General features: G+C 43.2%; 1 protein-coding gene across 4 annotated transcripts in view; it reads right to left on the reverse strand.

Moving 5' to 3' along the window:
- Positions 1 to 21176, reverse strand: part of LOC124720432 (speckle-type POZ protein-like) — a 46679-nt gene extending 25503 nt beyond the window's left edge. The window contains exon 1 of one of the 4 annotated variants that reach the window (XM_047245782.1): positions 21113 to 21176. Coding sequence is in view for 1 of the 4 variants with exons in the window: in XM_047245781.1 (XP_047101737.1) it covers positions 21113 to 21116 (4 nt within the window). In the remaining 3 variants the exon portion in view is untranslated. Of the gene's footprint in view, positions 1 to 12267; positions 12366 to 18994; positions 19199 to 21112 lie in introns of those variants that run through there. The other 3 variants (XM_047245781.1, XM_047245783.1, XM_047245784.1) reach the window with 3 other exon arrangements.
- Positions 21177 to 23629: the final 2453 nt, after the last annotated feature.

Below are 23629 nucleotides of genomic sequence, written 5' to 3' on the forward strand. Positions count from 1 at the left end.
TCCCTTCAGTTTCTCAATGAAACGACGTGAGTGTTTCACATAAGAATCAGTTCGGCCAGTATGTGGTTGTAAACAAGATGCCAGACATCTTGCTACTGGGTACGTTGGGGAATTAATAGCACTGACAACGGGTCTCAGAGGAAAGTTAAACATATGAACTTCAGGTAGGCCTAAGGACAACGATAGGACACAATGATGGAAGAACACGGTTTCTCTACCCTGCATCAAAAAGGTAACGGATCAAATCGCCAAGATTTTAAGCAAACATAACGTTAGACCGACCAACTAAGAAAATAGGTCTAGCACTTCGTTCCGTTAAGGATAAGCGTCCTCCTCTGTCTGCAAGTGGTGTATACAAGATTCTGTGTACACGTGGTAGGGTCCACATTGGAACTACAAAGAGAAGTGTGAATACACGGTTGAAGGAACATAAAAGACTTTGACGACTAGGGGAAAACAGACAAATCAGCCGTGGCGGAACATGCTCTTCAGTCGGGTGATCACGCAGTGAAACTTTCGGAAACTGATGTTTTATGTACTATGACGAACTATTATCCACGGCTATATAGAGAAGCCATTGAAATACATAAAAATGGGATAATATTAACAGAAAAGAAGCTATGAAACTCAGCGATATACGGACAGAGGCGCTGCAGAATCGATTAGAAGTCTATCTTTGACGTACTATGATCGATAGTTATATTTTATCCTTGACAAGGTTCAACCCTGCTATCGCGTGAAATGCAGACCACGCCCACTCTCCACGGTATTTAGGCCGTTCTTCGACGTCCGACTCGTCAGTCGGCAAGACTCAGCACAACCAGGAGCACCTCCGAAGATGTCCAACGTAGCTTCGGAAGAAACGTCAGGGACAGAAGAGTTCCATGGACCACGGCCATACAACCCGGAAGAATTCTCGGCAGCATTACCTCAATGCTCACGGCGGTTTTTCCTGCGTGATATCCGATTCTGGCCTGTACGGCCTCCGAACGGAAACTGATCGTTCCTTATGCACTCAGCGATGCACACATTCAGCTCCAAACTGAAGGAACGTAAGTAGTCATCGCTGCGAGTGTGAACCGGGCGCGCCCTCATTTCGGCAAAGGCCCGCCTCGGTGAGGCAGTTTTGCTCAGCGAAGCCGCACTTCAAACCGTGCCGTCTGTTCCGTCAGGAGTGCTTTAACTTTTCCGAAATATGAACTGACTTTTTTTACAGAGGAGGGCATTTCGGAGAGAACCTTAATTTTTTCTCCCTACTATTATATATATTAGTAGCAAGCCGAACTGATTTCACGTAAATGGCACCAATACAAAGACTTCCATTTTCCTGTCTTCTGACGTCACTAAAGTAAGCAGGAAACAACTTAATTACTAATTTAAAAAAATGGTTCAAATGGCTCTGAGCACTATGGGACTCAACTGCTGAGGTCATTAGTCCCCTAGAACTTAGAACTAGTTAAACCTAACTAACCTACGGACATCACAAACATCCATGCCCGAGGCAGGATTCGAACCTGTGACCGTAGCGGTCTTGCGGTTCCAGACTGCAGTGCCTTTAACCGCACGGCGACTTCGGCCGGCAATTACTAATTACCCCTCTTTGAAATCGTTGTAACATATTACTACCGCGAACAGTTAAAACACCAAAAATAAAGAGAGAGTACTCCAGATAATAAGACAGGATACACAGTGACGAGCCATAGAAACTGGTAGACCTGGCTAATATCGTGTAGGGCACCGCGAGCACGCTGAAGTGCCGCAACACGACGTGGCGTGGACTCGACTAATGTCTGAAGTATTGCTGGAGGCAGCTGTCACCATGAATCCTGCACGGCTGTCCATAAATCCGTAAGAGCACGATGGGGTGGAGATCCCTTCTGAACAGCATGTTGCAAGGCATCACAGATATGCTCAATATTGTTCATGTCTGGGAGCCTTGTGGCCAGTGGAACTCATAAGTGTTCCTGGAGCCACTCTGTAGCAATTCTAGACGTGTGGGGTGTCGCGTTGTCCTGCTGGAACTGCTCATGTCCCTCGGAATGCACAATGGACATGAATGGATGCATGTGATCAGACAGGATGCTTAAGTGCGTGTCACCTGTCCGAGTCGTATCCAGATGTATCAGGGGTCGCACATCACTCCAGCTGCACACACCCCACACCATTACAGTGCCTCCACCAGCTTGAACACTCCCATGCTGACATACAGGGTCCATAGATTCATGAGGTTGTCTCCATACCCGTACACCTACATCCGCTCGATACAATTTGAAACGATACTCCTCCCCCCATGAACCATGGACCTTGCCGTTGGTGGGGAGGCTTGCGTGCCTCAGCGATACAGATGGCCGTACCGTAGGTGCAACCACAACGGAGGGGTATATGTTGAGAGGCCAGACAAACATGTGGTTCCTGAAGAGGGGCAGCAGCCTTTCAGTAGTTGCAGGGGCAACAGTCTGGATAATTGACTGATCTGGCCTTGTAACATTAACCAAAACCTCCTTGCTGTGCTGGTACTGCGAACGGCTGAAAGCAAGGGGAAACTACAGCCGTAATTTTTCCCGAGGACATGCAGCTTTACTGTATGATTAAATGATGATGGCGTCCTCTTGGGTAAAATATTCCGGAGGTAAAATAGTCCTCCATTCGGATCTCCGGGCGGGGACTACTCAAGAGGACGTCGTTATCAGGAGAAAGAAAATTGGCATTCTACGGATCGGAGCGTGGAATGTCAGATCCCTTAATCAGGCAGGTAGGTTAGAAAATTTAAAAAGGGAAATGGATAGGTTAAAGTTAGATATAGTGGGAATTAGTGAAGTTTTTTTTTCTTTTTTCTTTTTTTCTTTCTTTTTTTTCTTTCTCTTTCAAATTTTTTTCTTTTTGTTTTTTCTTTTTCTCTTTCAAATTCTGAAGGTGGTAGGGGTAAAATACAGGGAGCGAAAGGCTATTTACAATTTGTACAGAAACCAAATGGCAGTTATAAGAGTCGAGGGGCATGAAAGGGAAGCAGTGGTTGGGAAAGGAGTGAGACAGGGTTGTAGCCTCTCCCCGATGTTATTCAATCTGTATATTGAGCAAGCAGTAAAGGAAACAAAAGAAAAATTCGGAGTAGGTATTAAAATTCATGGAGAAGAAGTAAAAACTTTGAGGTTCGCCGATGACATTGTAATTCTGTCAGAGACAGCAAAGGACTTGGAAGAGCAGTTGAACGGAATGGACAGTGTCTTGAAAGGAGGATATAAGATGAACATCAACAAAAGCAAAACGAGGATAATAGAATGTAGTCAAATTAAATCGGGTGATGCTGAGGGGATTAGATTAGGAAATGAGACACTTAAAGTAGTAAAGGTGTTTTGCTATTTGGGGAGCAAAATAACTGATGATGGTCGAAGTAGAGAGGATATAAAATGTAGACTGGCAATGGCAAGGAAATCGTTTCTGAAGAAGAGAAATTTGTTAACATCGAGTATAAATTTAAGTGTCAGGAAGTGGTTTCTGAAAGTATTTGTATGGAGTGTAGCCATGTATGGAAGTGAAACATGGACGATAACCAGTTTGGACAAGAAGAGAATAGAAGCTTTCGAAATGTGGTGCTACAGAAGAATGCTGAAGAAAAGGTGGGTAGATCACGTAACTAATGAGGAGGTATTGAATAGGATTGGGGAGAAGAGAAGTTTGTGGCACAACTTGACTAGAAGAAGGGATCGGTTGGTAGGACATGTTTTGGGGCATCAAGGGATCACAAATTTAGCATTGGAGGGCAGCGTGGAGGGTAAAAATCGTAGAGGGAGACCAAGAGATGAATACACTAAGCAGATTCAGAAGGATGTAGGTTGCAGTAGGTACTGGGAGATGAAGAAGCTGGCACAGGATAGAGTAGCATGGAGAGCTGCATCAAACCAGTCTCAGGACTGAAGACCACAACTTCAACAACAACAACAACGACAACAACTCCTCCGACCCAGTCCAAAAACATACAGGGTCCTTAGATTGATGAGATTGTCTCCATACCTGTAGACATCCATCCGCTCGACAGTATCTGAAACGAGACTCCTCCGACCAGGCAAGATTTTAACCAGCCATCAACAGTCCAATGTTAGTGTTGCCGGGCTAGGCATAAAGTTGTGTGTCGTGTAGTCATCAAGGGTACACGACTGGGCTTTTGGCTCCGTAAGTTCATACCGATGAAGCAATTTGCGGAAGGCTTGCACTTCTGTCACGTTGAGCGATTCTCTTCAGTCGTTGTTGGTCCCTTTCCTGCAGGATCTTTTTCCGGCCTCAGTGACGTCGGAGATCTGGTGTTTTACTGGACTGCTAATATTCACGGTACACTCGTGAAAGGGTCGTATGGGAAAATCCCCACTTCATCACTACCTCGGAGATGCTGTGTCCAATCGCTTGTGCGCCGAGTACAACACCACATTGAAACTGACTTAAATCTTCATAACCTGCCATTGTAACAGCAGTAACCGATCTCACAACTGCAACACTTGTAGTCTTATATAGGCTTTGCCGACGGCAGTGCCGTATTCTGCCCGTTTACATATCACTGTATTTGAATAAGCGTGCCTACACCAGTTTCTTTGGCGCTTGAGTGTGTGTGTGTGTGTGTGTCATCCAGAAATACTGCAGACATTCCTGCGACAAGTGTGTTCCTTATTAGAAGGCAGCCATTTTATGACATTGTCAACTGTGGCAACATCTGATTTTCCAGCACTTTAGCACAACTTATCTCCTGAAACATGAGAATTTTGCATATTTCTTTCACATTGTACAGCAATTAAGATGCATCTTTTGTGGTAAACGAGAGTAATTTCGAAAGACACCACATACAGATCAGAATCACACTACTGAAAACCCTGCAGTGCATTGCTTCCGGGCTAATTACTAACGTTCATAATATTCGTACATTTTGCTTTAGACCATGCGATCGCTCATGTCACGTTCAAATAAACAATGTATCCTGAGCTATGATTTGCTGACAAGCAGACCGGGAAGTCTTTACATTAAGTGCAAAAAGTATTCGTCTAGCTGCATATTTTTTAGTCTTTGGCACGTGAAAAAAAAAAGCGAAGATAATATCTGAAGAGCGGAATTCTGTGGAAATTACATCAGCAAGTCATTTTTATTGATAAGCATGGAACAAAATACGTTCGTACAGATAAAGTTTACAAGTGTTTCTTCGCCACCTGAATACGCCTAAAATTCGCGCCCAGGGACGAGACCTTAACGCTGCCCCATGGCGCACGCCAGCGTCAACGGCGCGCAACCACGATACGGTACGTCTGCCACCTGTTTCGAGCGGCGCCCAGACACTGCACTTTGAAACATGGGCGGTAAGGGTAGGGGTTTGTGAGACTTGCACGGACAGGGAACGTTTTGATAGCTGCACGGAGCCCAGGGAGCTGTTAAGTAACGGACAGTGTGTTCAATCTGGGTAAGGCCTAAGTCCATTTCCTGTACGAAGTTCGCCCTCCCTGCACCAGTTCGTAGTGTGTGTGTGTGTGTGTGTGTGTCCCTCAGTTCAGTACTGCAGCTGACCTCTGACTACCAGGTAGTGTTACGTGTTTCAATGCTGAGATAACAACTGACCGAGACCACCAAAGGGAAGTCTTTACTGATTTTGTGGTGTCACCGCCAGACACCACACTTGCTAGGTGGTAGATTAAATCGGCCGCGGTCCATTTAGTACATGTCGGACCCGCGTGTCGCCACTGTGTGATCGCAGACCTAGCGCCACCACAAGGCAGGTCTCGTGATACGAACAAGCACTCGCCCCAGTTGGACGGACGACCTAGCTAGCGACTAGATGTACGAAGCCTTTCTCTCTCATTAGCCGAGAGACAGAATAGCCTTCAGCTAAGTTAATGGCTACCAACTAGCAAGGCGCCATTAGCCTTACAGTAATTGTAATTAAAGTCTCCTGTGTATCGTCAAGAGTGATGTACCACAATGATTGATTAAAGATAAGTATTAATCCAGCTACGTTCTTTTCTTCATAGCATTAATTACGTAGCCTGTTCCAGACTTGACGCCCGTCGGCGTGTGTGTACGCGTGCCTATCCTACCGGCTACTTCAAGTGGCGTAACAGTCTTGTTACGTCACAACAGATTTACAACGGGCAACAGTATCTGGTGGATCATACGAACAACAAAGCCCCTTACAGGCGTTGTGTAAAGTTTAAAAAGAGCAAATGGAAACGAATACTACTCTCAAGAAAATAACAGCTTTAGCGGAAAGTAGACATGCTTGTATTCAAGATGAAGCAGTAAATTAAGTACGAAAACATTTCGTCAGCGAAAAAAAGCGGGCAAAAGAAACAGACGTGCCAGTTTCATCAGTTTACGTCTAAGCTTTTCAATCGAGGCTACGACTCCATAGCATCGTTACCCTCGAGCAGAAATGCGAACCAATCGCTACCATTGAATTAAGCGAAAATATGAGGACTGTACAAGATCTCATATTCTGGAGGAATATTTTTCCAGAAAATAATTTACTGGTGAATGTTGGCGATAAAATAACAGACACTGCTGTTTGCCACTGAAAATGGAAAAGTGTGTTTATTGAACTGCAAATCATTCCATTTAGATGGAACGTTCAAAGTTCGAGCAAGCAGTTTGGACAGTTCATTATACTCTACGCTGACCTTAATTGTTCTAGGGATAAAACAAACACCATTCAACTTGTTTATGCTTTGCCGCCAAATAAAAAGCGAGAGACATATGAATGGTTTTTTAAAGTATTAAAACTAATCCTGCACCTCTGCTGGAATTAGCAGCTGCCATCGCGTAAGCAGCTTACAGTTTGTTCCCCGGAACAGAGATTACTTGTTGCGATTTTCGTTTTAATGAATGTTTGTGGGAACAAGCTCAGTGTCGAGGCCTCGTTCCAGTCTATAAGGAAAGCGAGGAAATACGATGTCGCATAAGAATGTTTACTACTCTAGCAGATCTTCCTCTGGAAATGTTGAATGATGGTTGGTCGTGTATTCAGGACAGAATGCCGGAAAATCTAAAGCTTCAGGAGTTTTACAACTATTTTGTGGACCAGTGACTCGATAGCGAACATATGCCAAGGGAGATGTAGGGCTGCAGTGGAAGGCGGCATCGCAGTAACAGCGTCTCAAAAGGATGGAAAAGAGGAATAAGTACATCAGTATCGAACGCTCATCTGAATGTTTACTCATAAGTGAAAAATCTTCCAGAAGATGCAGAATACCACGGCCACCAGTTTGACCGACTGATCTTAAATTTTGATGGAAAAAGAAAAAAGAAAAGCGTCAGCAACGAAGACTGACGAAACGGTTGCAGAGGCCAAAGGAACTCCAAACGGATGGAAACTTTAAATGATTTCTGACTTGTGGCCTACGCACGGAATTTGCAATGACGGAGAAAATGTCGGAATCATTGGAAAAAATTGTAAATGTTGGAAAGGAGTTTACTTGTTTGCAACCTTGTAAATACAAGTACTTAATAGGGGACGAAAAAAGACTACCCCCTCCTAGCTTTCCCTCTAAACAACACAAAATCGACTACATGTCTCTTGAAATTTGTAAAATATTCTCTAATGAAGACTGACAAGACTATCTCTAGGACCAAGCCGTTTCTAGGCAATAATCGCAGCACTCGCCTTGAGAGGGTCTTTTGAATCTAAATCTGTAGGGTCAGACACCGAATAAAAAGTCTTTACAGTGAAAACTTCAGCAAAAGACATGGAATTAAATCCATATCCCCTCCCTCTGTTAGAAGATGAGCAAACTTGCATGAAAGTGGTGAGGACGAAATAATCATAAAAAAAGCGCCAGGTCGCAGTTTTGCAGCCTTCCCACACTTGCTGAAGCTAGTTTCCAGTAACACACGTCGTCGACTACAGAAGGCCTGTTCAGGATGTGGTTAGGCGCTCGCTCGCCGCAAAATGGGACGACCAGACGATGTTACGTAGCGCATCTTTTGCTTGTGATTTTTGACTTATGGCGTTGAGGGTAAGTGGTTTTTTTTGCTTATGTATTTTCACTTTAATTCCTTTTCCACAATTTTTGCTATATTAACTGTTAAATCATTCGCTTCAGTCCGGAACCGCGCTGCTTGTACGGTCGCAGCATCGAATCCTGCCTAGGGCATGGATGTGTGTGATGTCCTTAGGTCAGTTAGGTTTAAGTACCGTAGTGCTAAGTCTAGGGGACTAATGAGCTAAGTTGTTAACTCCCATAGTGCTTAGAGCCATTTTTCTCAGTTCAAAAAAATGGTTCAAATGGCTCTGAGCACAATGGGACTTAACATCTATGGTCATCAGTCCCCTAGAACTTAGAACTACTTAAACCTAACTAACCTAAGGACAGCACACAACATCCAGTCATCACGAGGCAGAGAAAATCCCTGACCCCGCCGGGAATCGAACCTGGGAACCCGGGCGTGGGAAGCGAGAACGCTACCACACGACCACGAGCTGCGGTTCATTTCGCTTTCTAGTTCACAGGCTTGCCATATCAATTGCTACTTTTGTAGTGGCTATTACGAGTATGTGTTTTAAGGAATTTGTGTAATTGCAAGTAAACGATGCCAAGTAAACGATGCAACTGCAGTAAAAATCTGATAAAGGAAGTTTTACGGTTATAATCAACCTCAATGACCACAAGGTTTTGATATTTTTCGAAGCTAACAACATCACAGAAGTACCAAATAAACCAACAAATATACACCATAACTAAAGAAAAGTACTAAACATTGTAATGCAATACTAACGGAATACGAAAAGAAATCATGTACTTTAATGAACCCAAGCACACTAACGTTATGTGCTCAACCGAAGGTACATAAATTTGACGCAAACCCGCTCGACTGTCAATTTGATAAATAGCCCAATATATTTCATAAGAAAAAAGTGAACAAACTACTAACAGAGCTGTATGCATATAACAAGAAATATACCGGTACCACCAAAAATTCTCATACTTTTGCAAAAGCAATAAAAGACACGCAGATTTCACCTAATGTGAAATTTATCCCTTTTCACTTTGCGACTATGCCAAGATACCAGTACAGGAAACAATACGAATTATGGAACAAAATCTATTACAGCAGAGGAAATCTACTGTAGAAACTTATGAAATCATGGATCCCTTTAAAACGACTTTGTGAAAAATTTATTCTGAATGAAATGGAAAGATCTGCACTCAAGCATTGGAGTAGCTATAGGAAATTGTGTAGGTGGCACAACTGTGAACATTTTTCTCAACACATTAGAAGAAAACGTTTTCCGCTAACAGTGGCCAGTACTTAATAAGATCGTTTACTATTATAGATATGTTTATGACACACTAATGTTCATTGATGGAAACAATACAGACAATATTATCCTGAAGTTACTGAACATCCTCCATCCCAATACCAAGTTTACTGTGGAATTGGAAATGGACAATTTAGTAAACTATCTTGACCTAAAAAATTAGCAATGACAACAATTGCCACACATTTGACATATACAGAAAACCGACCACCAGAGATAATGTAATAAATGCTAACTCTAAGCATCCCAAAACAGAACAGCATAGCTTTCTCCACTGCACGATTAATATACACTCCTGGAAATTGAAATAAGAACACCGTGAATTCATTGTCCCAGGAAGGGGAAAGTTTATTGACACATTCCTGCGGTCAGATACATCACATGATCACACTGACAGAACCACAGGCACATAGACACAGGCAACAGAGCATGCACAATGTTGGCACTAGTACAGTGTATATCCACCTTTCGCAGCAATGCAGGCTGCTATTCTCCCATGGAGACGATCGTAGAGATGCTGGATGTAGTCCTGTGGAACGGCTTGCCATGCCAATTCCACCTGGCGCCTCAGTTGGACCAGCGTTCGTGCTGGACGTGCAGACCGCGTGAGACGACGCTTCATCCAGTCCCAAACATGCTCAATGGGGGACAGATCCGGAGATCTTGCTGGCCAGGGTAGTTGACTTACACCTTCTAGAGCACGTTGGGTGGCACGGGATACATGCGGACGTGCATTGTCCTGTTGGAACAGCAAGTTCCCTTGCCGGTCTAGGAATGGTAGAACGATGGGTTCGATGACGGTTTGGATGTACCGTGCACTATTCAGTGTCCCCTCGACGATCACCAGTGGTGTACGGCCAGTGTAAGAGATCGCTCCCCACACCATGATGCCGGGTGTTGGCCCTGTGTGCCTCGGTCGTATGCAGTCCTGATTGTGGCGCTCACCTGCACGGCGCCAAACACGCATACGACCATCATTGGCACCAAGGCAGAAGCGACTCTCATCGCTGAAGACGACACGTCTCCATTCGTCCCTCCATTCACGCCTGTCGCGACACCACTGGAGGCGGGCTGCACGATGTTGGGGCGTGAGTGGAAGACGGCCTAACGGTGTGCGGGACCGTAGCCCAGCTTCATGGAGACGGTTGCGAATGGTCCTCGCCGATACCCCAGGAGCAACAGTGTCCCTAATTTGCTGGGAAGTGGCGGTGCGGTCCCCTACGGCACTGCGTAGAATCCTACGGTCTTGGCGTGCATCCGTGCGTCGCTGCGGTCCGGTCCCAGGTCGACGGGCACGTGCACCTTCCGCCGACCACTGGCGACAACATCGATGTACTGTGGAGACCCCACGCCCCACGTGTTGAGCAATTCGGCGGTACGTCCACCCGGCCTCCCACATGCCCACTATACGCCCTCGCTCAAAGTCCGTCAACTGCACATACGGTTCACGTCCACGCTGTCGCGGCATGCTACCAGTGTTAAAGACTGCGATGGAGCTCCGTATGCCACGGCAAACTGACTGACACTGACGGCGGCAGTGCACAAATGCTGCGCAACTAGCGCCATTCGGCGGCCAACACCGTGGTTCCTGGTGTGTCCGCTGTGCCGTGCGTGTGATCATTGCTTGTACAGCCCTCTCGCAGTGTCCGGAGCAAGTATGGTGGGTCTGACACACCGGTGTCAATGTGTTCTTTTTTCCATTTCCAGGAGTGTAATTTACATCTAGAAAAACCAGCTATATAAAAGGAACTAAAAACACTGTTACATACCCCACAGAAATGATTTTGATCCAGATAAACTAACAAAAAAAAAAAAAAAAAAAAAAAAAAAAGAAAAAACCGAAACCCACCACGATACATAACAAATCTTACCAAAGGAACCTCAACAAAACATAGAATCTACATACTCACAATTTACTTAGGACGAATATCAAATAAAGATAAATTCACTATGTAAATCCAAAAACATAGAACTGGCTTTGCATACAAACAACAATGTTACATCGAAATTTCGTTCAAGTGCAACCAAAATCTCAGAACATGCCACTTCTGGAATATACGAAACTAGCTGACGACTGCAACAGTTTCTATATTGGCCAAACCGCACGAAATTAATACCAGATTTAGAGAACACACTAGAAGCGGTAACAGTGATCCATCACGCTTCAGTTTCCACCTGAAAACTCAACACCACGAAGTGGAGCTGATTGAAGCTCTGTTAGAAATATTACACCAAATACTATGAACATTCTCTAAGAACTGAAAATTTATATTCTTACACGGAAATGTCCACACGAAACTCTAACTGAACACAGATTTTAAACAGAAATACTATCTAGAAAACTGACAAAACAGAACACGAAAAGACAGTCAAATGTTAAACAAAATGTACATGGACCATAGATAAACTTTAAAGGAAAATAAGTACACCGGTAGGTAACAATCTCCAGTAAACTGTTATTTACTTTGTAAACACACAATAAAGAACTGTCAAAACTGAATTGTCAAAATATCTGACAAACTTATTTTTACGTTTCGTAAGTACAAGATCTATTACACTTTATGAGACATGACAGAAAGACTAGTATATATGCTGTATGGTCGTCACTTCCAACTAGACGTTTAAGTACCAGTGCAAATGAATAAGCGAGTCAGCCACAGTTTATGTACAGTTACTCTTACTGATGTTATTTCGCAGGTCACTTGATAGCGGCAGTAAGCTGAAACAGACCTGTCGTGAAAAGTATTTAAAAAACCAACCTTATTGCAGCTAGTTTGGAGCATTAATATGTATAATGTCTTATACCTACTAAATATAAATTTTTGTATTTAAATTTCGTTCTAAAACAGCAGTCATCATAAGGCTGCCCCCATTCTTTGCATCTTCAAAATGTTAAAAGAGACGTTGAATTTCACTGTCGGTAATCATTACGCTGAATCCTAGTGACTCAATAATACAACAGACCTAAAACTAAAATTCACCACGGGACGTGATGACGGGCCCCCTGAAGCGACACGCGGTTGGCCGCTGCTCTTGTGAGCGCGGGCCAGATCCGTGCAGAGCCGCTGGACGCGTCAGCCTGTGCGCCTGTTGCTGTGGAGAGCCAGCCAGTGTGTCGCTCCGGGCAAGTGTCGCAACCCCGAGGAGAGCGACACGACCGTGACTCAGAGAGAACGTTTCACACCTGCATAAACACTGCTAAGGTAATCGGCAGACCTACATCGACGGATAAGTTGGTAACAGATCGCTTCTGCATACCGAAACATTGAGAAACTCAGCCAGCGACCGGACACCCTTGCTCACTGACCGATGAAGGTATCAGGCTTACCGCGAGGGAAATCAAAATTTTAAAATCAGCGTGCCTAATTTATCTGAGGAGTTAACAGCAGAGGCACGAAACAGTATGTGCCAACAGAGAAGTAGAGATATAATGACCAGATAGCTCGAAAGACATGGGTTTCAGCATAATCTGAAGAAATGTCTTTATTTTGCTTGGAAACAAGAATTGAAGAAGGTGAACTTCTGAAATACTTATATTTTGTGGCGAAGTAAATATAGCTCAAACAGTTTGGGTGGCAGGCAAATAGGGTGGCGTACGAAAACACAGATATTGTCAAGGAAGCTTGTACCCACTGCGAAACATGGTGGGGGTTCCCTGACGGTGTGGTTGCTGCAGGCAGTGGAAACTATACTTTATAGAAGGTACAATGGATCAAAACATGTTTACATACATCTTGAAAGAATATACTGCAACTCCACATTTCTTCTCAGGACACAGACACTACCACTGAACACTTTTGGAAACTGCTTGAAGGAAACATTAGCAAAAGACAAATGTCTGACAAGGAAGACGTAAAACAAGCTCTTCAAGAAGAACAGGACAAAATTCCATTCTACAGGCAGCAAACAGTAACAACTACAAAGTAAAACACCACAAATAATACTTTTTTTTAGTTTAAAGATTGTTTCCAGGGCAGTACAGATGCGTCCGATTCCATTCGTCTGTTTTGACCCATGACGTCACCAATATGGCGGAAACGACCATTCTCAACGTCTACAATACAGCGCGTACGATCTCGTTACATAAACACGACAACAGACACGAAAATACATATAAAACCAACAAACACATCTCCCTCCAAAAATATAATCAAACTAAAGAGACCAGCACGAAAAACTGGGGGTTTTTGGGTGGGGACAAACTAATTATAAACACATACACACAATACGATCCCACACCACACAAAATGACGACACAAGAACACCACAAAATTCCCAAATTCCGCTACACTTACAATATCGACAGGAATCCGTCGCTTCCCTACATAGCTCAACCGCAATTGTCGATACCACAAAATAAAAAAAACTACTGTTCCAAAGATTATAATCACACCACAACTGTCAATACCACAAAACCAACACCTAAAACAACAGAAGTGGGAATCAGACACTTCCCTTGACCTATATAGGTCAACAGCAGCTCACGATACCAAAAGACATACATAACTACGACACATTGGAATCTGACACTTCCCTTGACCTGTATAGCTCAAATAAAACTGACGAGAAAAAAAAAATTGAAATTGAGTACTTCCCCAACGATACATAAATCAACAACAAGTGCCGACACCAAATCATCAACCACCAACACATGCAGCCAATATCACTGACCCAACAATACATAAAACCCCACAAAACATAACACGCGCACAATAGACAAAAAAAAAAAAAACGATTACCCACCACAAAAAAGTTCCAACGCTATACACTAGGTCAGCTACCCCAATCACACACACACATTCACACAGAGACATACACAAACAAACAAACGAACACAACCAAAACAAACCCCCAACTCGCAAATTCTGCTTGCATGCTCTGCATTTCACTATCTCAGCCACAAGCCCAAAAAGTTGCAGAAACTTAATGACGGACAACATGTCGTCCTCCGTTTCAGCCCGCATACGTGCACTATCAAATTTAGAAGTCATATCCATACCTAACAAAAGAAGCTGCAAACTGAATTAAACGACTTACCGCGCGACCAAAAGCAAACCAATAACATCAAACGACACCACAAGAACATAAACACAACGGAAACTTAACTCACTGAAACTAATTTTCGTTCTTGTATAAGAGCCACAGTTCAAGCACCGACACCCAAATGAGCAAACCACATAACGCGCGGACCATACACACACCCCCAGAGGACACCACCAACCGCACAAGACGACGTCTACAAACACAACACACTCAAACTAACCTCCGCGCCGTCATGACGTCACACCACAACACCCTTACGTCATGGGTCAAAGTCGACGGGTGGGATCGGACGCCTTCGTTGACCCGTTTCCAGGCTCTTGAGTGGACGAATAATTTATTAACTAGCTTTAGCATGATATTTTATTATTTTATTAACTTGGTTATCGCTACGAACGTATTCTGTTCCTTGTTTTTCAGTAAAATCGTTTATTGAAGTGTCCGCCTGGTAGGTGAGTGGTCTGGGCGACGGAATGTCATAGGTAACGGCCTGGGTTCGATTCCCTGCTGGGTCGGAGATTTTCTCCGCTCATTCACTGGGTGTTGTATTTTCCTAATCATTATTTCATTACCGTCCACAAGCAAGTCGCCGACGTGGCGTCAACTCTAAAGACTTGCCCCAGGTGACCGATCTACACGACGGGAGGCCCTAGCCACACGGCATTTACATTTACATTTATTGAGCTACTGTCCTTTCCGCAGCATTGGCTCTTCAGATCTTGTATTCACTTCTTTTCACATTACATAACCTTACTTTTTTTTAAAATATACAGCTAGATTGAGTACGTCTTGGAGTCACTGGACGCTGGTCCGTGTGCTTGCGAAGCTACTATGCCATATTTCATACTTTTGCATTCGCACTTACATATTACGACAATGTGCAGTTTAACTGATACACCACGTTAAGGGTGCCTTCAAGATAAGTCAGAGTTCTACGTTTCCTTACGCTAGTGTCGGGAAACGGGATGTCAGAGGCTGCCCATGTTTCAAGAACCATGGCTTGGAATCACTAGTACTGCTGACGTCTCGTAAGATTAGTATTTGGCTAAGCAAAATCTGCTCAAACGTATTTAACAAATGCCTCTATCAATTTTATAATTCCGACAGATTTCAGTCCTCTAATGGAAACTAATAACAGGAGCCAAGTCAGTTCATAGAGTTCTCGCAATGGAAATGAACGTGGCGTTTTGGGCTCAAGACGTTTCTATCGTCGGTAAAGGGGACACACAAATTTATGCTGCACTTCCATCGTGACATTTCAACATCGAGGGCACAACTTCGTAAGCGATAGCGTCGTGTCCACTAACATTCGCTGTTTTGCAACGAAATATACGACAAACGCACAGTCACGACTGCAACAACCTGCCTGCACAACACGCCACAAGGAAACCGACGCCGTTCAGGTGGACCTAACATGAGCTGCGTGACGATACGTCACGCTTTCCTGTCACGCAGATTTGAGTACAGCAAGAGCCTGGTAAGCGATGCAAGGTTTATAATGCCGACTCATCCGTTTACTTACATCAGCAAATCACACAACATAACATTCTACGTCACAGAGCCATGTGACAGAGTCCAGAAAAGGCAAAAAGATCGTAAGGTCGGGTTGTAACCGTATATTTGTTTACGTTTTGGCACAACTAAATCCGAGAATCCAGCTTAATTGTTCTGCTTCTCTTTACAACAATTTAATTTGAGGGTGTCCGTTCACTGTTATGTTCGTATTTCCCAAAAGTGGCGTAAATCTTAATTTCTTTGATATAGAATCTTTCGCACTAGTGGGTTCTTTACGTGCAGTTTGCGTACAATGAAGTTACATTTTATTCTGATTAAGATAATTTAGCGAATACTACAGTTGAGCGAGTGCTTAATTATTGTTGCAAGCGGTAATACCATTTCACGTTATATCACACAGCTAAAGCGCTAACCTGTAGGCCTAATTCTTGCTGCTCGTAAGTAACAAAACTTCGTGTAGGGAAACGTGTGGTAAGTGATTTAATTCTATTTTGAAGCATGTAATCTGTTGCGAGGCGTGACAAGTGTGGATGGATACTCCTCAGTGGAAATCACTTAGAATAATTAATGATTAGAGGGCAAATTCTTTTAGGAATAGTGTACAGTAGATGGCACGGGATGTAATTTATAGTGAACCAAATGCTAACAAAAAAATTTAATGTATTCCATGTTAAACTCATATTATTTGAAAACAGCTCTCTACACAAGCTAATCAGAAAGGATACTAAACAGCCATGTGAGAATTCAAGGATCACTACAGCAGTCAAAGTATCTTATGAAAGGAAATGGAAACATATCTTTTTGCAAGAACAAGTAGGAATCCTGAGTAGTTGCACACTCTGAAGATACTTAAAATTACTAAGTAAGGTTATTAAAAAATCAAAGAACATGTACATAATGTTAGAAATCAGTATTTCTGACACCAGACCCAAGACTATGGAATTTAATGATATGAGAGACAGGGTAACCAGCCATAAACAAACATCACTATTTAAACGAATGAAAGGGCTATAAATGAGTCACTGGTAGCAAATGCATTTAATAATCATTTCTTATATATAATAGAGACGGGTGGGGACAGACAGTTAAAGAGCAAACTCAGAGCAGTTTCTTGAAAACATAACTTCCATAAAATTCAATCATATGAATGTATCCCAGCTTCGCCTTCTGAAATTAATAAAATTACACATCGTCTGAAAAATAAACACTCTTCTGATTTTGATGGTGTTTCCAGCAGAGTATTAAATTTTTTCCCATTTAATAAGTGCAGTCTTATACGAAGTATGCAATGCATCACCAGCTCCAGGCCATTTTTTCGAGCGACTGAAATCTGCAGTTGTTAAACCTCTGTTGGAGGAAGGTAATAAGACAGATGTCACCAACTACCAACCTTTTTCATGGCTCATAATCTCCAAAATTTTTGAAAAGATGATGTATTCTAAGATATCATCTTACCTTAGCGCCAATAGTATCCTTTTCAAATCACAGTTTGGGTTCCAACAAGGTTCCTTTACTGAGAATGCCATTTACAAGTTCACTCACCAGATTTTACAAACATTAAATAACGAAACTGTGCCAATTGGTATTTTCTGCGATCCCTCTAAGGAATTTGACTGCGTGGATCACAGTATTCTCCTAGATAATTTAAAGTCTTATGGGACTGATGGTATAGGCTACCAATGGCTAATATACCTAAGCAAAAGAATGCAGAAAGCTGTACTTCGTAACTCAAACAATATAGTCCAGGGAAAGAATTCTGACTGGGAAGGAATCACTTATTGGGTTCCCCAAGGTTCAGTCTTATACCCCTACTATTTCTAATATATGTAAATGATCGTCTATCGAGTATACAACAACGAGAATTGGTTCTTTTTTGCAGATGACATTAGTATTGTAATCAATCCAAGCACACATACAGAAACAAAAGAAATAGTAGACGAAGTCCTCAAAATTATTAACGGCTGGTTTTCTGCAAGTGACAGAAGATATTCAGCTTCGCACATCTAGAGGTAGTACAGCAATGATGAGTAACATGGCGAGAAAATATACTGTATATAGGAAGAGAATTTCAAAATTCTTAGGGGCCCACACTGATGAGAACTTAAATTGGAAAAAAAGTTTTGGGACTCCGAAAACTTAGTTCAGCTACATTTGCACTTAGAATCACTGCAATCTTGGCAGGGGACAAACCAGTAAGTTGACATGTTTTGCATATTTTCATTCAATAATTTCCTGCAGAATAATGCTCTTGGCAACTCATCTTTGTTGTAAATAATTCACTAGAATTGAAAAGGAACAATGACGTACATAATTACAATACCAAAAGTAAAAATAACATTCCTATCCCACATTAAGTGTGGTGCACAATGCTGTAACAGAAACTTTTGATCACTTACGCAGTGATGTGAAACGTCAGATAGCAAAGTAAAATTTGATAACAAACTGATAAAGTTTGTCCTTACAACTTCTACTCTGTAGAAGAATTTCTATTACCGTAATGCATAAAAGGAGGGAGGTACGAATTACCAACTCGAGTCTGTATAATTTATTTTTTTTTAAATAAAAAGGCTATCAAATCTTCAGAATTTAACCTATATTCAAAGTAAGTTGCCATTTAAATGTGCAATGAATCGTTCCCCATGATTACGACATATCATGGAAAATGATCAATTGAACACGTAAGTAACAAAGTATATAGAGCGCTCTTTCATAACACACAAACATTACACAAACTTTTTGCGAAATCCCGCACTCCCAACGAAATTTTCGCCTCTCAACCTAACCAGGATATTGAGTAATGCCACAGATCATTCCTTCACAACCTAAATACTACAAAATTTTAAAAGTGTTGAAATAAAGATGAAGTGTCATTGTTATATGTAGCGATTGGGTAACAACCTGCAAAGACAATGAATTTGGATTAAAAATTTTGGAAGACAAAGTATGTAACGAATTTTAAGCATTGCATTGTCAAATACTCAGTTGTATTCCCGTTTTTATTGGGACCAATAGATTTGTGTCCACCATCTGATCATCTTCGGGTACCCAGTACCAAAACAAGACGATCAGGTAAATGTGTACAACTCCAATATGTAACTAGCTTGTGCGTATACATTACATGCAGCCCATTACTCATTATTGTAAAATACTTACAAAATCCAGCTCAGCTATGCACCTTATCAGATGCAATAACGAACGTAGCTTGCGTGATGTTGCATTACTATAACTAATTGTCTGCGAGTAACAGTGGTGTCCTGACAACGAACCAGCGTCCTATGCGCACGGGGTCACACTGAGGCACGGCTGGCGCTGCAATTTCGCAGGACGAGACACCTGACACATCGCAACACTAGCCATGTGAATCGGGCGCCATTTTCCGTTCACAACGTTGTTCTCACTCACGTTTTTCTGCGATTAAACATGCAATAGCGGGCGACAAATGTCGATCAATAAGTTATCAAAGGCTAGAGTCCCCTGTCATTTGCTCGTAGCGGTGCTACGTCTTGGTTAAAGCCTAATTTACACGTCCTCACTGGGTTGCGCGCAAATACGCTACCGCCCACTGCGCATGCGCGGCACGCGTTAGGGCAACTCGTTGGTGAAACTAAACATTTTCGGCTTCTGTCAGCTTGGCGAGTAGTGACGAGAGTGTGGAAGTTAGGTCTGACGATAGGGTATCAAATTGGAGTATGAAGTGAGGAAGGGAGGAAATGGTTCGTTTACTGGATACCTATGCTAGGCATAGGTGTTTGTGGGATTTAAATGGAGTTTACCAAAATAACAACCAGCAGCGTTGTTGTGCATCAGAGCGTCATACGCGATTTGAGCATGAATGGGTTGACAGCGTCTCAGCTGTGAAGCAGAGTTCATTCGATTAGGAGTGGATACACAATGGAATTAAGAAAAATACAGGCACGGAAAACATCTAGATGTGGAAGACTTCACTTCTACAAAACTGAACCCCCTTGGTTCGAGTTGGCCTATTCTTTAACGAAAACTGTTAACAGGAGGAAAAGTTACACACATCGCTATTATTTATTTATTTAAAAGCCAGAGCAGTGTTCATTCAGAAACGTATTTGAACTTTGCAATGTTTCCATGATTACTGTAGCTTTTCATTTGTGTTCGTCCTTGTTCCTAACTCAGTTATCGAAACGCTCCTGGTCTGCTAGCTGTGGTTGTACAGACTGTTGAGGAGCTGCCTTCTCTGACAAACCAGCGTACGCAGCACTGACAATTCTGTCCTCTAGCAGCAGTGGTACTGGTTTTTCATATAAGCGAAAGTGGGAACCCGAATTCCAAATGCATTTTTCACAACACAGCGAGCCACATGCTTTCTTCGAAACTTAGAAGCATGTGCCGAGAAAGGCTAAATTAAATGTTGTGTCAATGCAAACACGTCAGCACCTATTACATCTGGACCTTCTAGCAGGACGACAGTTCTGGACGCTATACAATGTGATTTGTAATTTCAGTTCTGGCGACACTGCTTCACACACTACAGTATTTTTACTTTGTTACTCCAGTACTGACTATTTAGGGGAAACATAACCTACTCTGGTGGCGTTCTACGATAACTTTAAGGGTTTTGCATTACAGTTCCCTTCTGCAAGATCGCTGAACAACGGAGCTGACATGTTTTCTTTAATGACTCACTGACCCAAACACGTTACTTATTTCTTTTCTCATGCAGTGATTTCATGCAAACAGGCATTAATTAACTCCGCCACAACTCGCGCAGTTGTCAAAACGTTCAGTTTATAAACACGACTACGGCAGTCACAAAACTATGAAACTTATGTGAACACAGGTTGCTGCTGACGTTTCGTTTCTGGGTCGCTCACCTGCGCGGTTATCGGCGCCCGTACAAATTGACAATCTTTACTCAATCTGATCTCACCATTTTCATAAATGATGATGAAACGATGAGGACGACACGAACACCCAGTCCCCGAGTGGAGAAAATCCCCAACCCGGCGGGCAATCGAAACCGGTACCCTGTGATACAGAGGTAGCAACAAAAGCCACTAGAACACGAGCTACAGACGTGAACACCGGTGTCGCCGTGTGTTCTTTTATTATGAAACCACCTGCGTGCGACTCGTTTCACACAAGGAGTCGAGCAGCGCAATGCCGTAGTGTAAACTAGCCTTAATGGAACAACCGCCACACAGACACTAACTAGTAGTTCGCGAATCAGAGAACCAAATAAACGAGCTCCGAACATCGGGCCTCTTGGACATTCCAGCAGAGTGCAGCTGGCCGCCTTACCCATCTCTCTCTCTCTCTCTCGGGTGTTCCAGCGGACGCCACTGCGGCCCCTGGCTGCCTTCTCTGTCAGGACTGAGCCGGACGAGCGGCGCACACAGCTGAGAGCCGCAGCGGCAGCCTGTGCTGACGTCACGGGGCGGCGTTGCCAGCTCTCCCCCCAGCAGCAGGCCGACGGCCGGGACCGCACTGCGCGGCAGGGAGGCGGGGTGCGGCGCACTGTGTAAGCGGCGCCGGCTGGGGATCGAGTCTGACGTCACATCAGACACTGAACCATCATCCGGACTCAGCTGTACTGTGTAAGCGCTATACCTGGATCCACCGGAGCAGGTTCAGGTGTCATCTAAGCTAGCACGTAACACGCTTTGCAACACGGCTCAAGTCGCCTATCGACACGATTATTGCGCTGCCGCGCGGGATTAGCCAAGCGGTCTAAGGCGCCACAGTCATGGATTGTGCGGCTGGTCCCGGCGGAGGTTCGAGTCCTCCCTCGGACATGGGTGTGTGTGTTTGTCCTTAGGATAATTTGGGTTAAGTAGTGTGTAAGCTTAGGGACTGATGACCTTAGCAGTTAAGTCCCATAAGATTTCACACGCGTTTGAACATTTGATTACTGCGCTGCGACCGCATATACAGGGAGTTTCAAAAAGAATATTCGTATTTCGATCGCATATATTTATTAAACTTTAAGACATACGAATATGAATCATTACACACATATTTACGAACCTCTCAAGTTCAGATTACAGATGTTCAATGTGTCCTCCATCAGGGACACGAACATTATCACATCGATACTCAAATTGCTTCCGTACTCTCGCATGTCACTGTTGTTATGGCGGTATGCTTCCGGTTCTTCAACTCTTCCAGGTTCTGTGGGAATGTTGGAACATAAACGTTGTTTCTAACGAAACCTCACAGGAAAAAGTCAGAGGGTATCAAATCCAGTTACTGTGGAGCCCAGGTGACACACGCTAAGTCGCCAGCTCCTTGGCGACCAATCCAGCGGTTCGGTAGAGTTTCATTCAGATACTCACGCACTCGGCGACTCCAATGGGGGGGTGCCCCATCTTGTTGAAAAATGAAGTTGTTTTCGTGCAGCCTCGAAAACAAACACTTTGTAACATAGTGAGATACTGTTGACCGTCAACATGATCGGGATATAGAAAGAAAACACATTGACTTTGGGCAAACCTCGTACATGTTCAATAGCTCCTTATAGGTTCTGTAGGCCCCAAATTCGAACGTTGTGTTTGTTTATCTGACCACTAACATCATCAAAAATGTCGTTTCGTTATTGAACACGGTATGCTGTGCGAAAGTGTTGTCATTGTCAATAGCATAAATAATCTCGTTTACAAAATGCCACACTTTTGCGTTTGTCGTCGCGACGCAGAGCTTGTAACGGCTGTAACTTGTATGGCGACACAACCAACCGACGTCTCAAAACACGCCAAGTTGTTGCTGTAGGCAGTTGTAACTCCCGACTGGCACGACGAGTTGATTTTGAAGGACGAGATTGCAAAGTAGTCTGAAGTCGTGCAACATTTTCTTCAGGAACATGACGGCGGGCAGGACTCTTTCCTTTACATACAAATCCTGTATCCAGAAACTCTCGATGCCATCTGGGAATGTTCCGCCCATTCGGATGGATCAATTTGGAACCTCAGGCTGAAACGTTTTTTCACTGTAATCACGGAACTGCACTCGAGAACACAAAATGATTTCTGCTGCGGAGTAGCCATTTTAAACGTATGTCGGTTACCAAGCAAAACAGAAGACAACTGACATCTAGCGGCTATTAACATAAACTAGACTCTGTATTCCTTGCTCCAATAGCCAAGCCGAGGCGCAGCGATCGATAGTTTGCACAAAATAATACTTTGTAATATGTATATTCTTTTTGAAACACCCTGTATTCATCGTACATCTTACATACACAGTATTTATTATCGAAGATGTCGAGCTATAACCGTGGAGACAAGCAAACGGACAAAGATCATCAAACTTTTCCTAAATACAAGCAAGATTTGCTGCTGTAAATTGTGTTAGACCAGTACAAAGATACAACTGGAAAGAAAGGAAAACTCAGATTAAACCCATTGCGACCAACAAGGTAAAGGCATGAAGAGAAGTTGCTGTTGACTTTAATTCTCGTAACATCGCGGCAAATGGTGACTCGAAGAGCCTGAAAATGTGTTACCAAAAAGCTAAGAAAAGGATCAACAAAGCATTCACACGTGACGAGGTCTAATTATGTATGTGATACGTAAACTGGAGCAAAAATGATGGCTGAACTCTTCAAGGCTGAAATGTGTAGAACAGGAGACAGTAATTTCCTAAGGCTGTAATGGAAAGTGGAGCTCCTGAAGCCACAATATTTTTTGTGCACTGATCTGCAAGTTTTTTGCAACCAATTTTGCTGTTTATAAGATATTTTATAACCCCATTCGTTATGTTCTTGTTCTTATACAGATTTGGATAACACAGGCTGCCGTTCATTCACATCATCAGTAAACT

This window comes from Schistocerca piceifrons, chromosome 11, assembly GCF_021461385.2.
Source record: "Schistocerca piceifrons isolate TAMUIC-IGC-003096 chromosome 11, iqSchPice1.1, whole genome shotgun sequence".
Lineage (NCBI taxonomy): Eukaryota > Metazoa > Arthropoda > Insecta > Orthoptera > Acrididae > Schistocerca > Schistocerca piceifrons.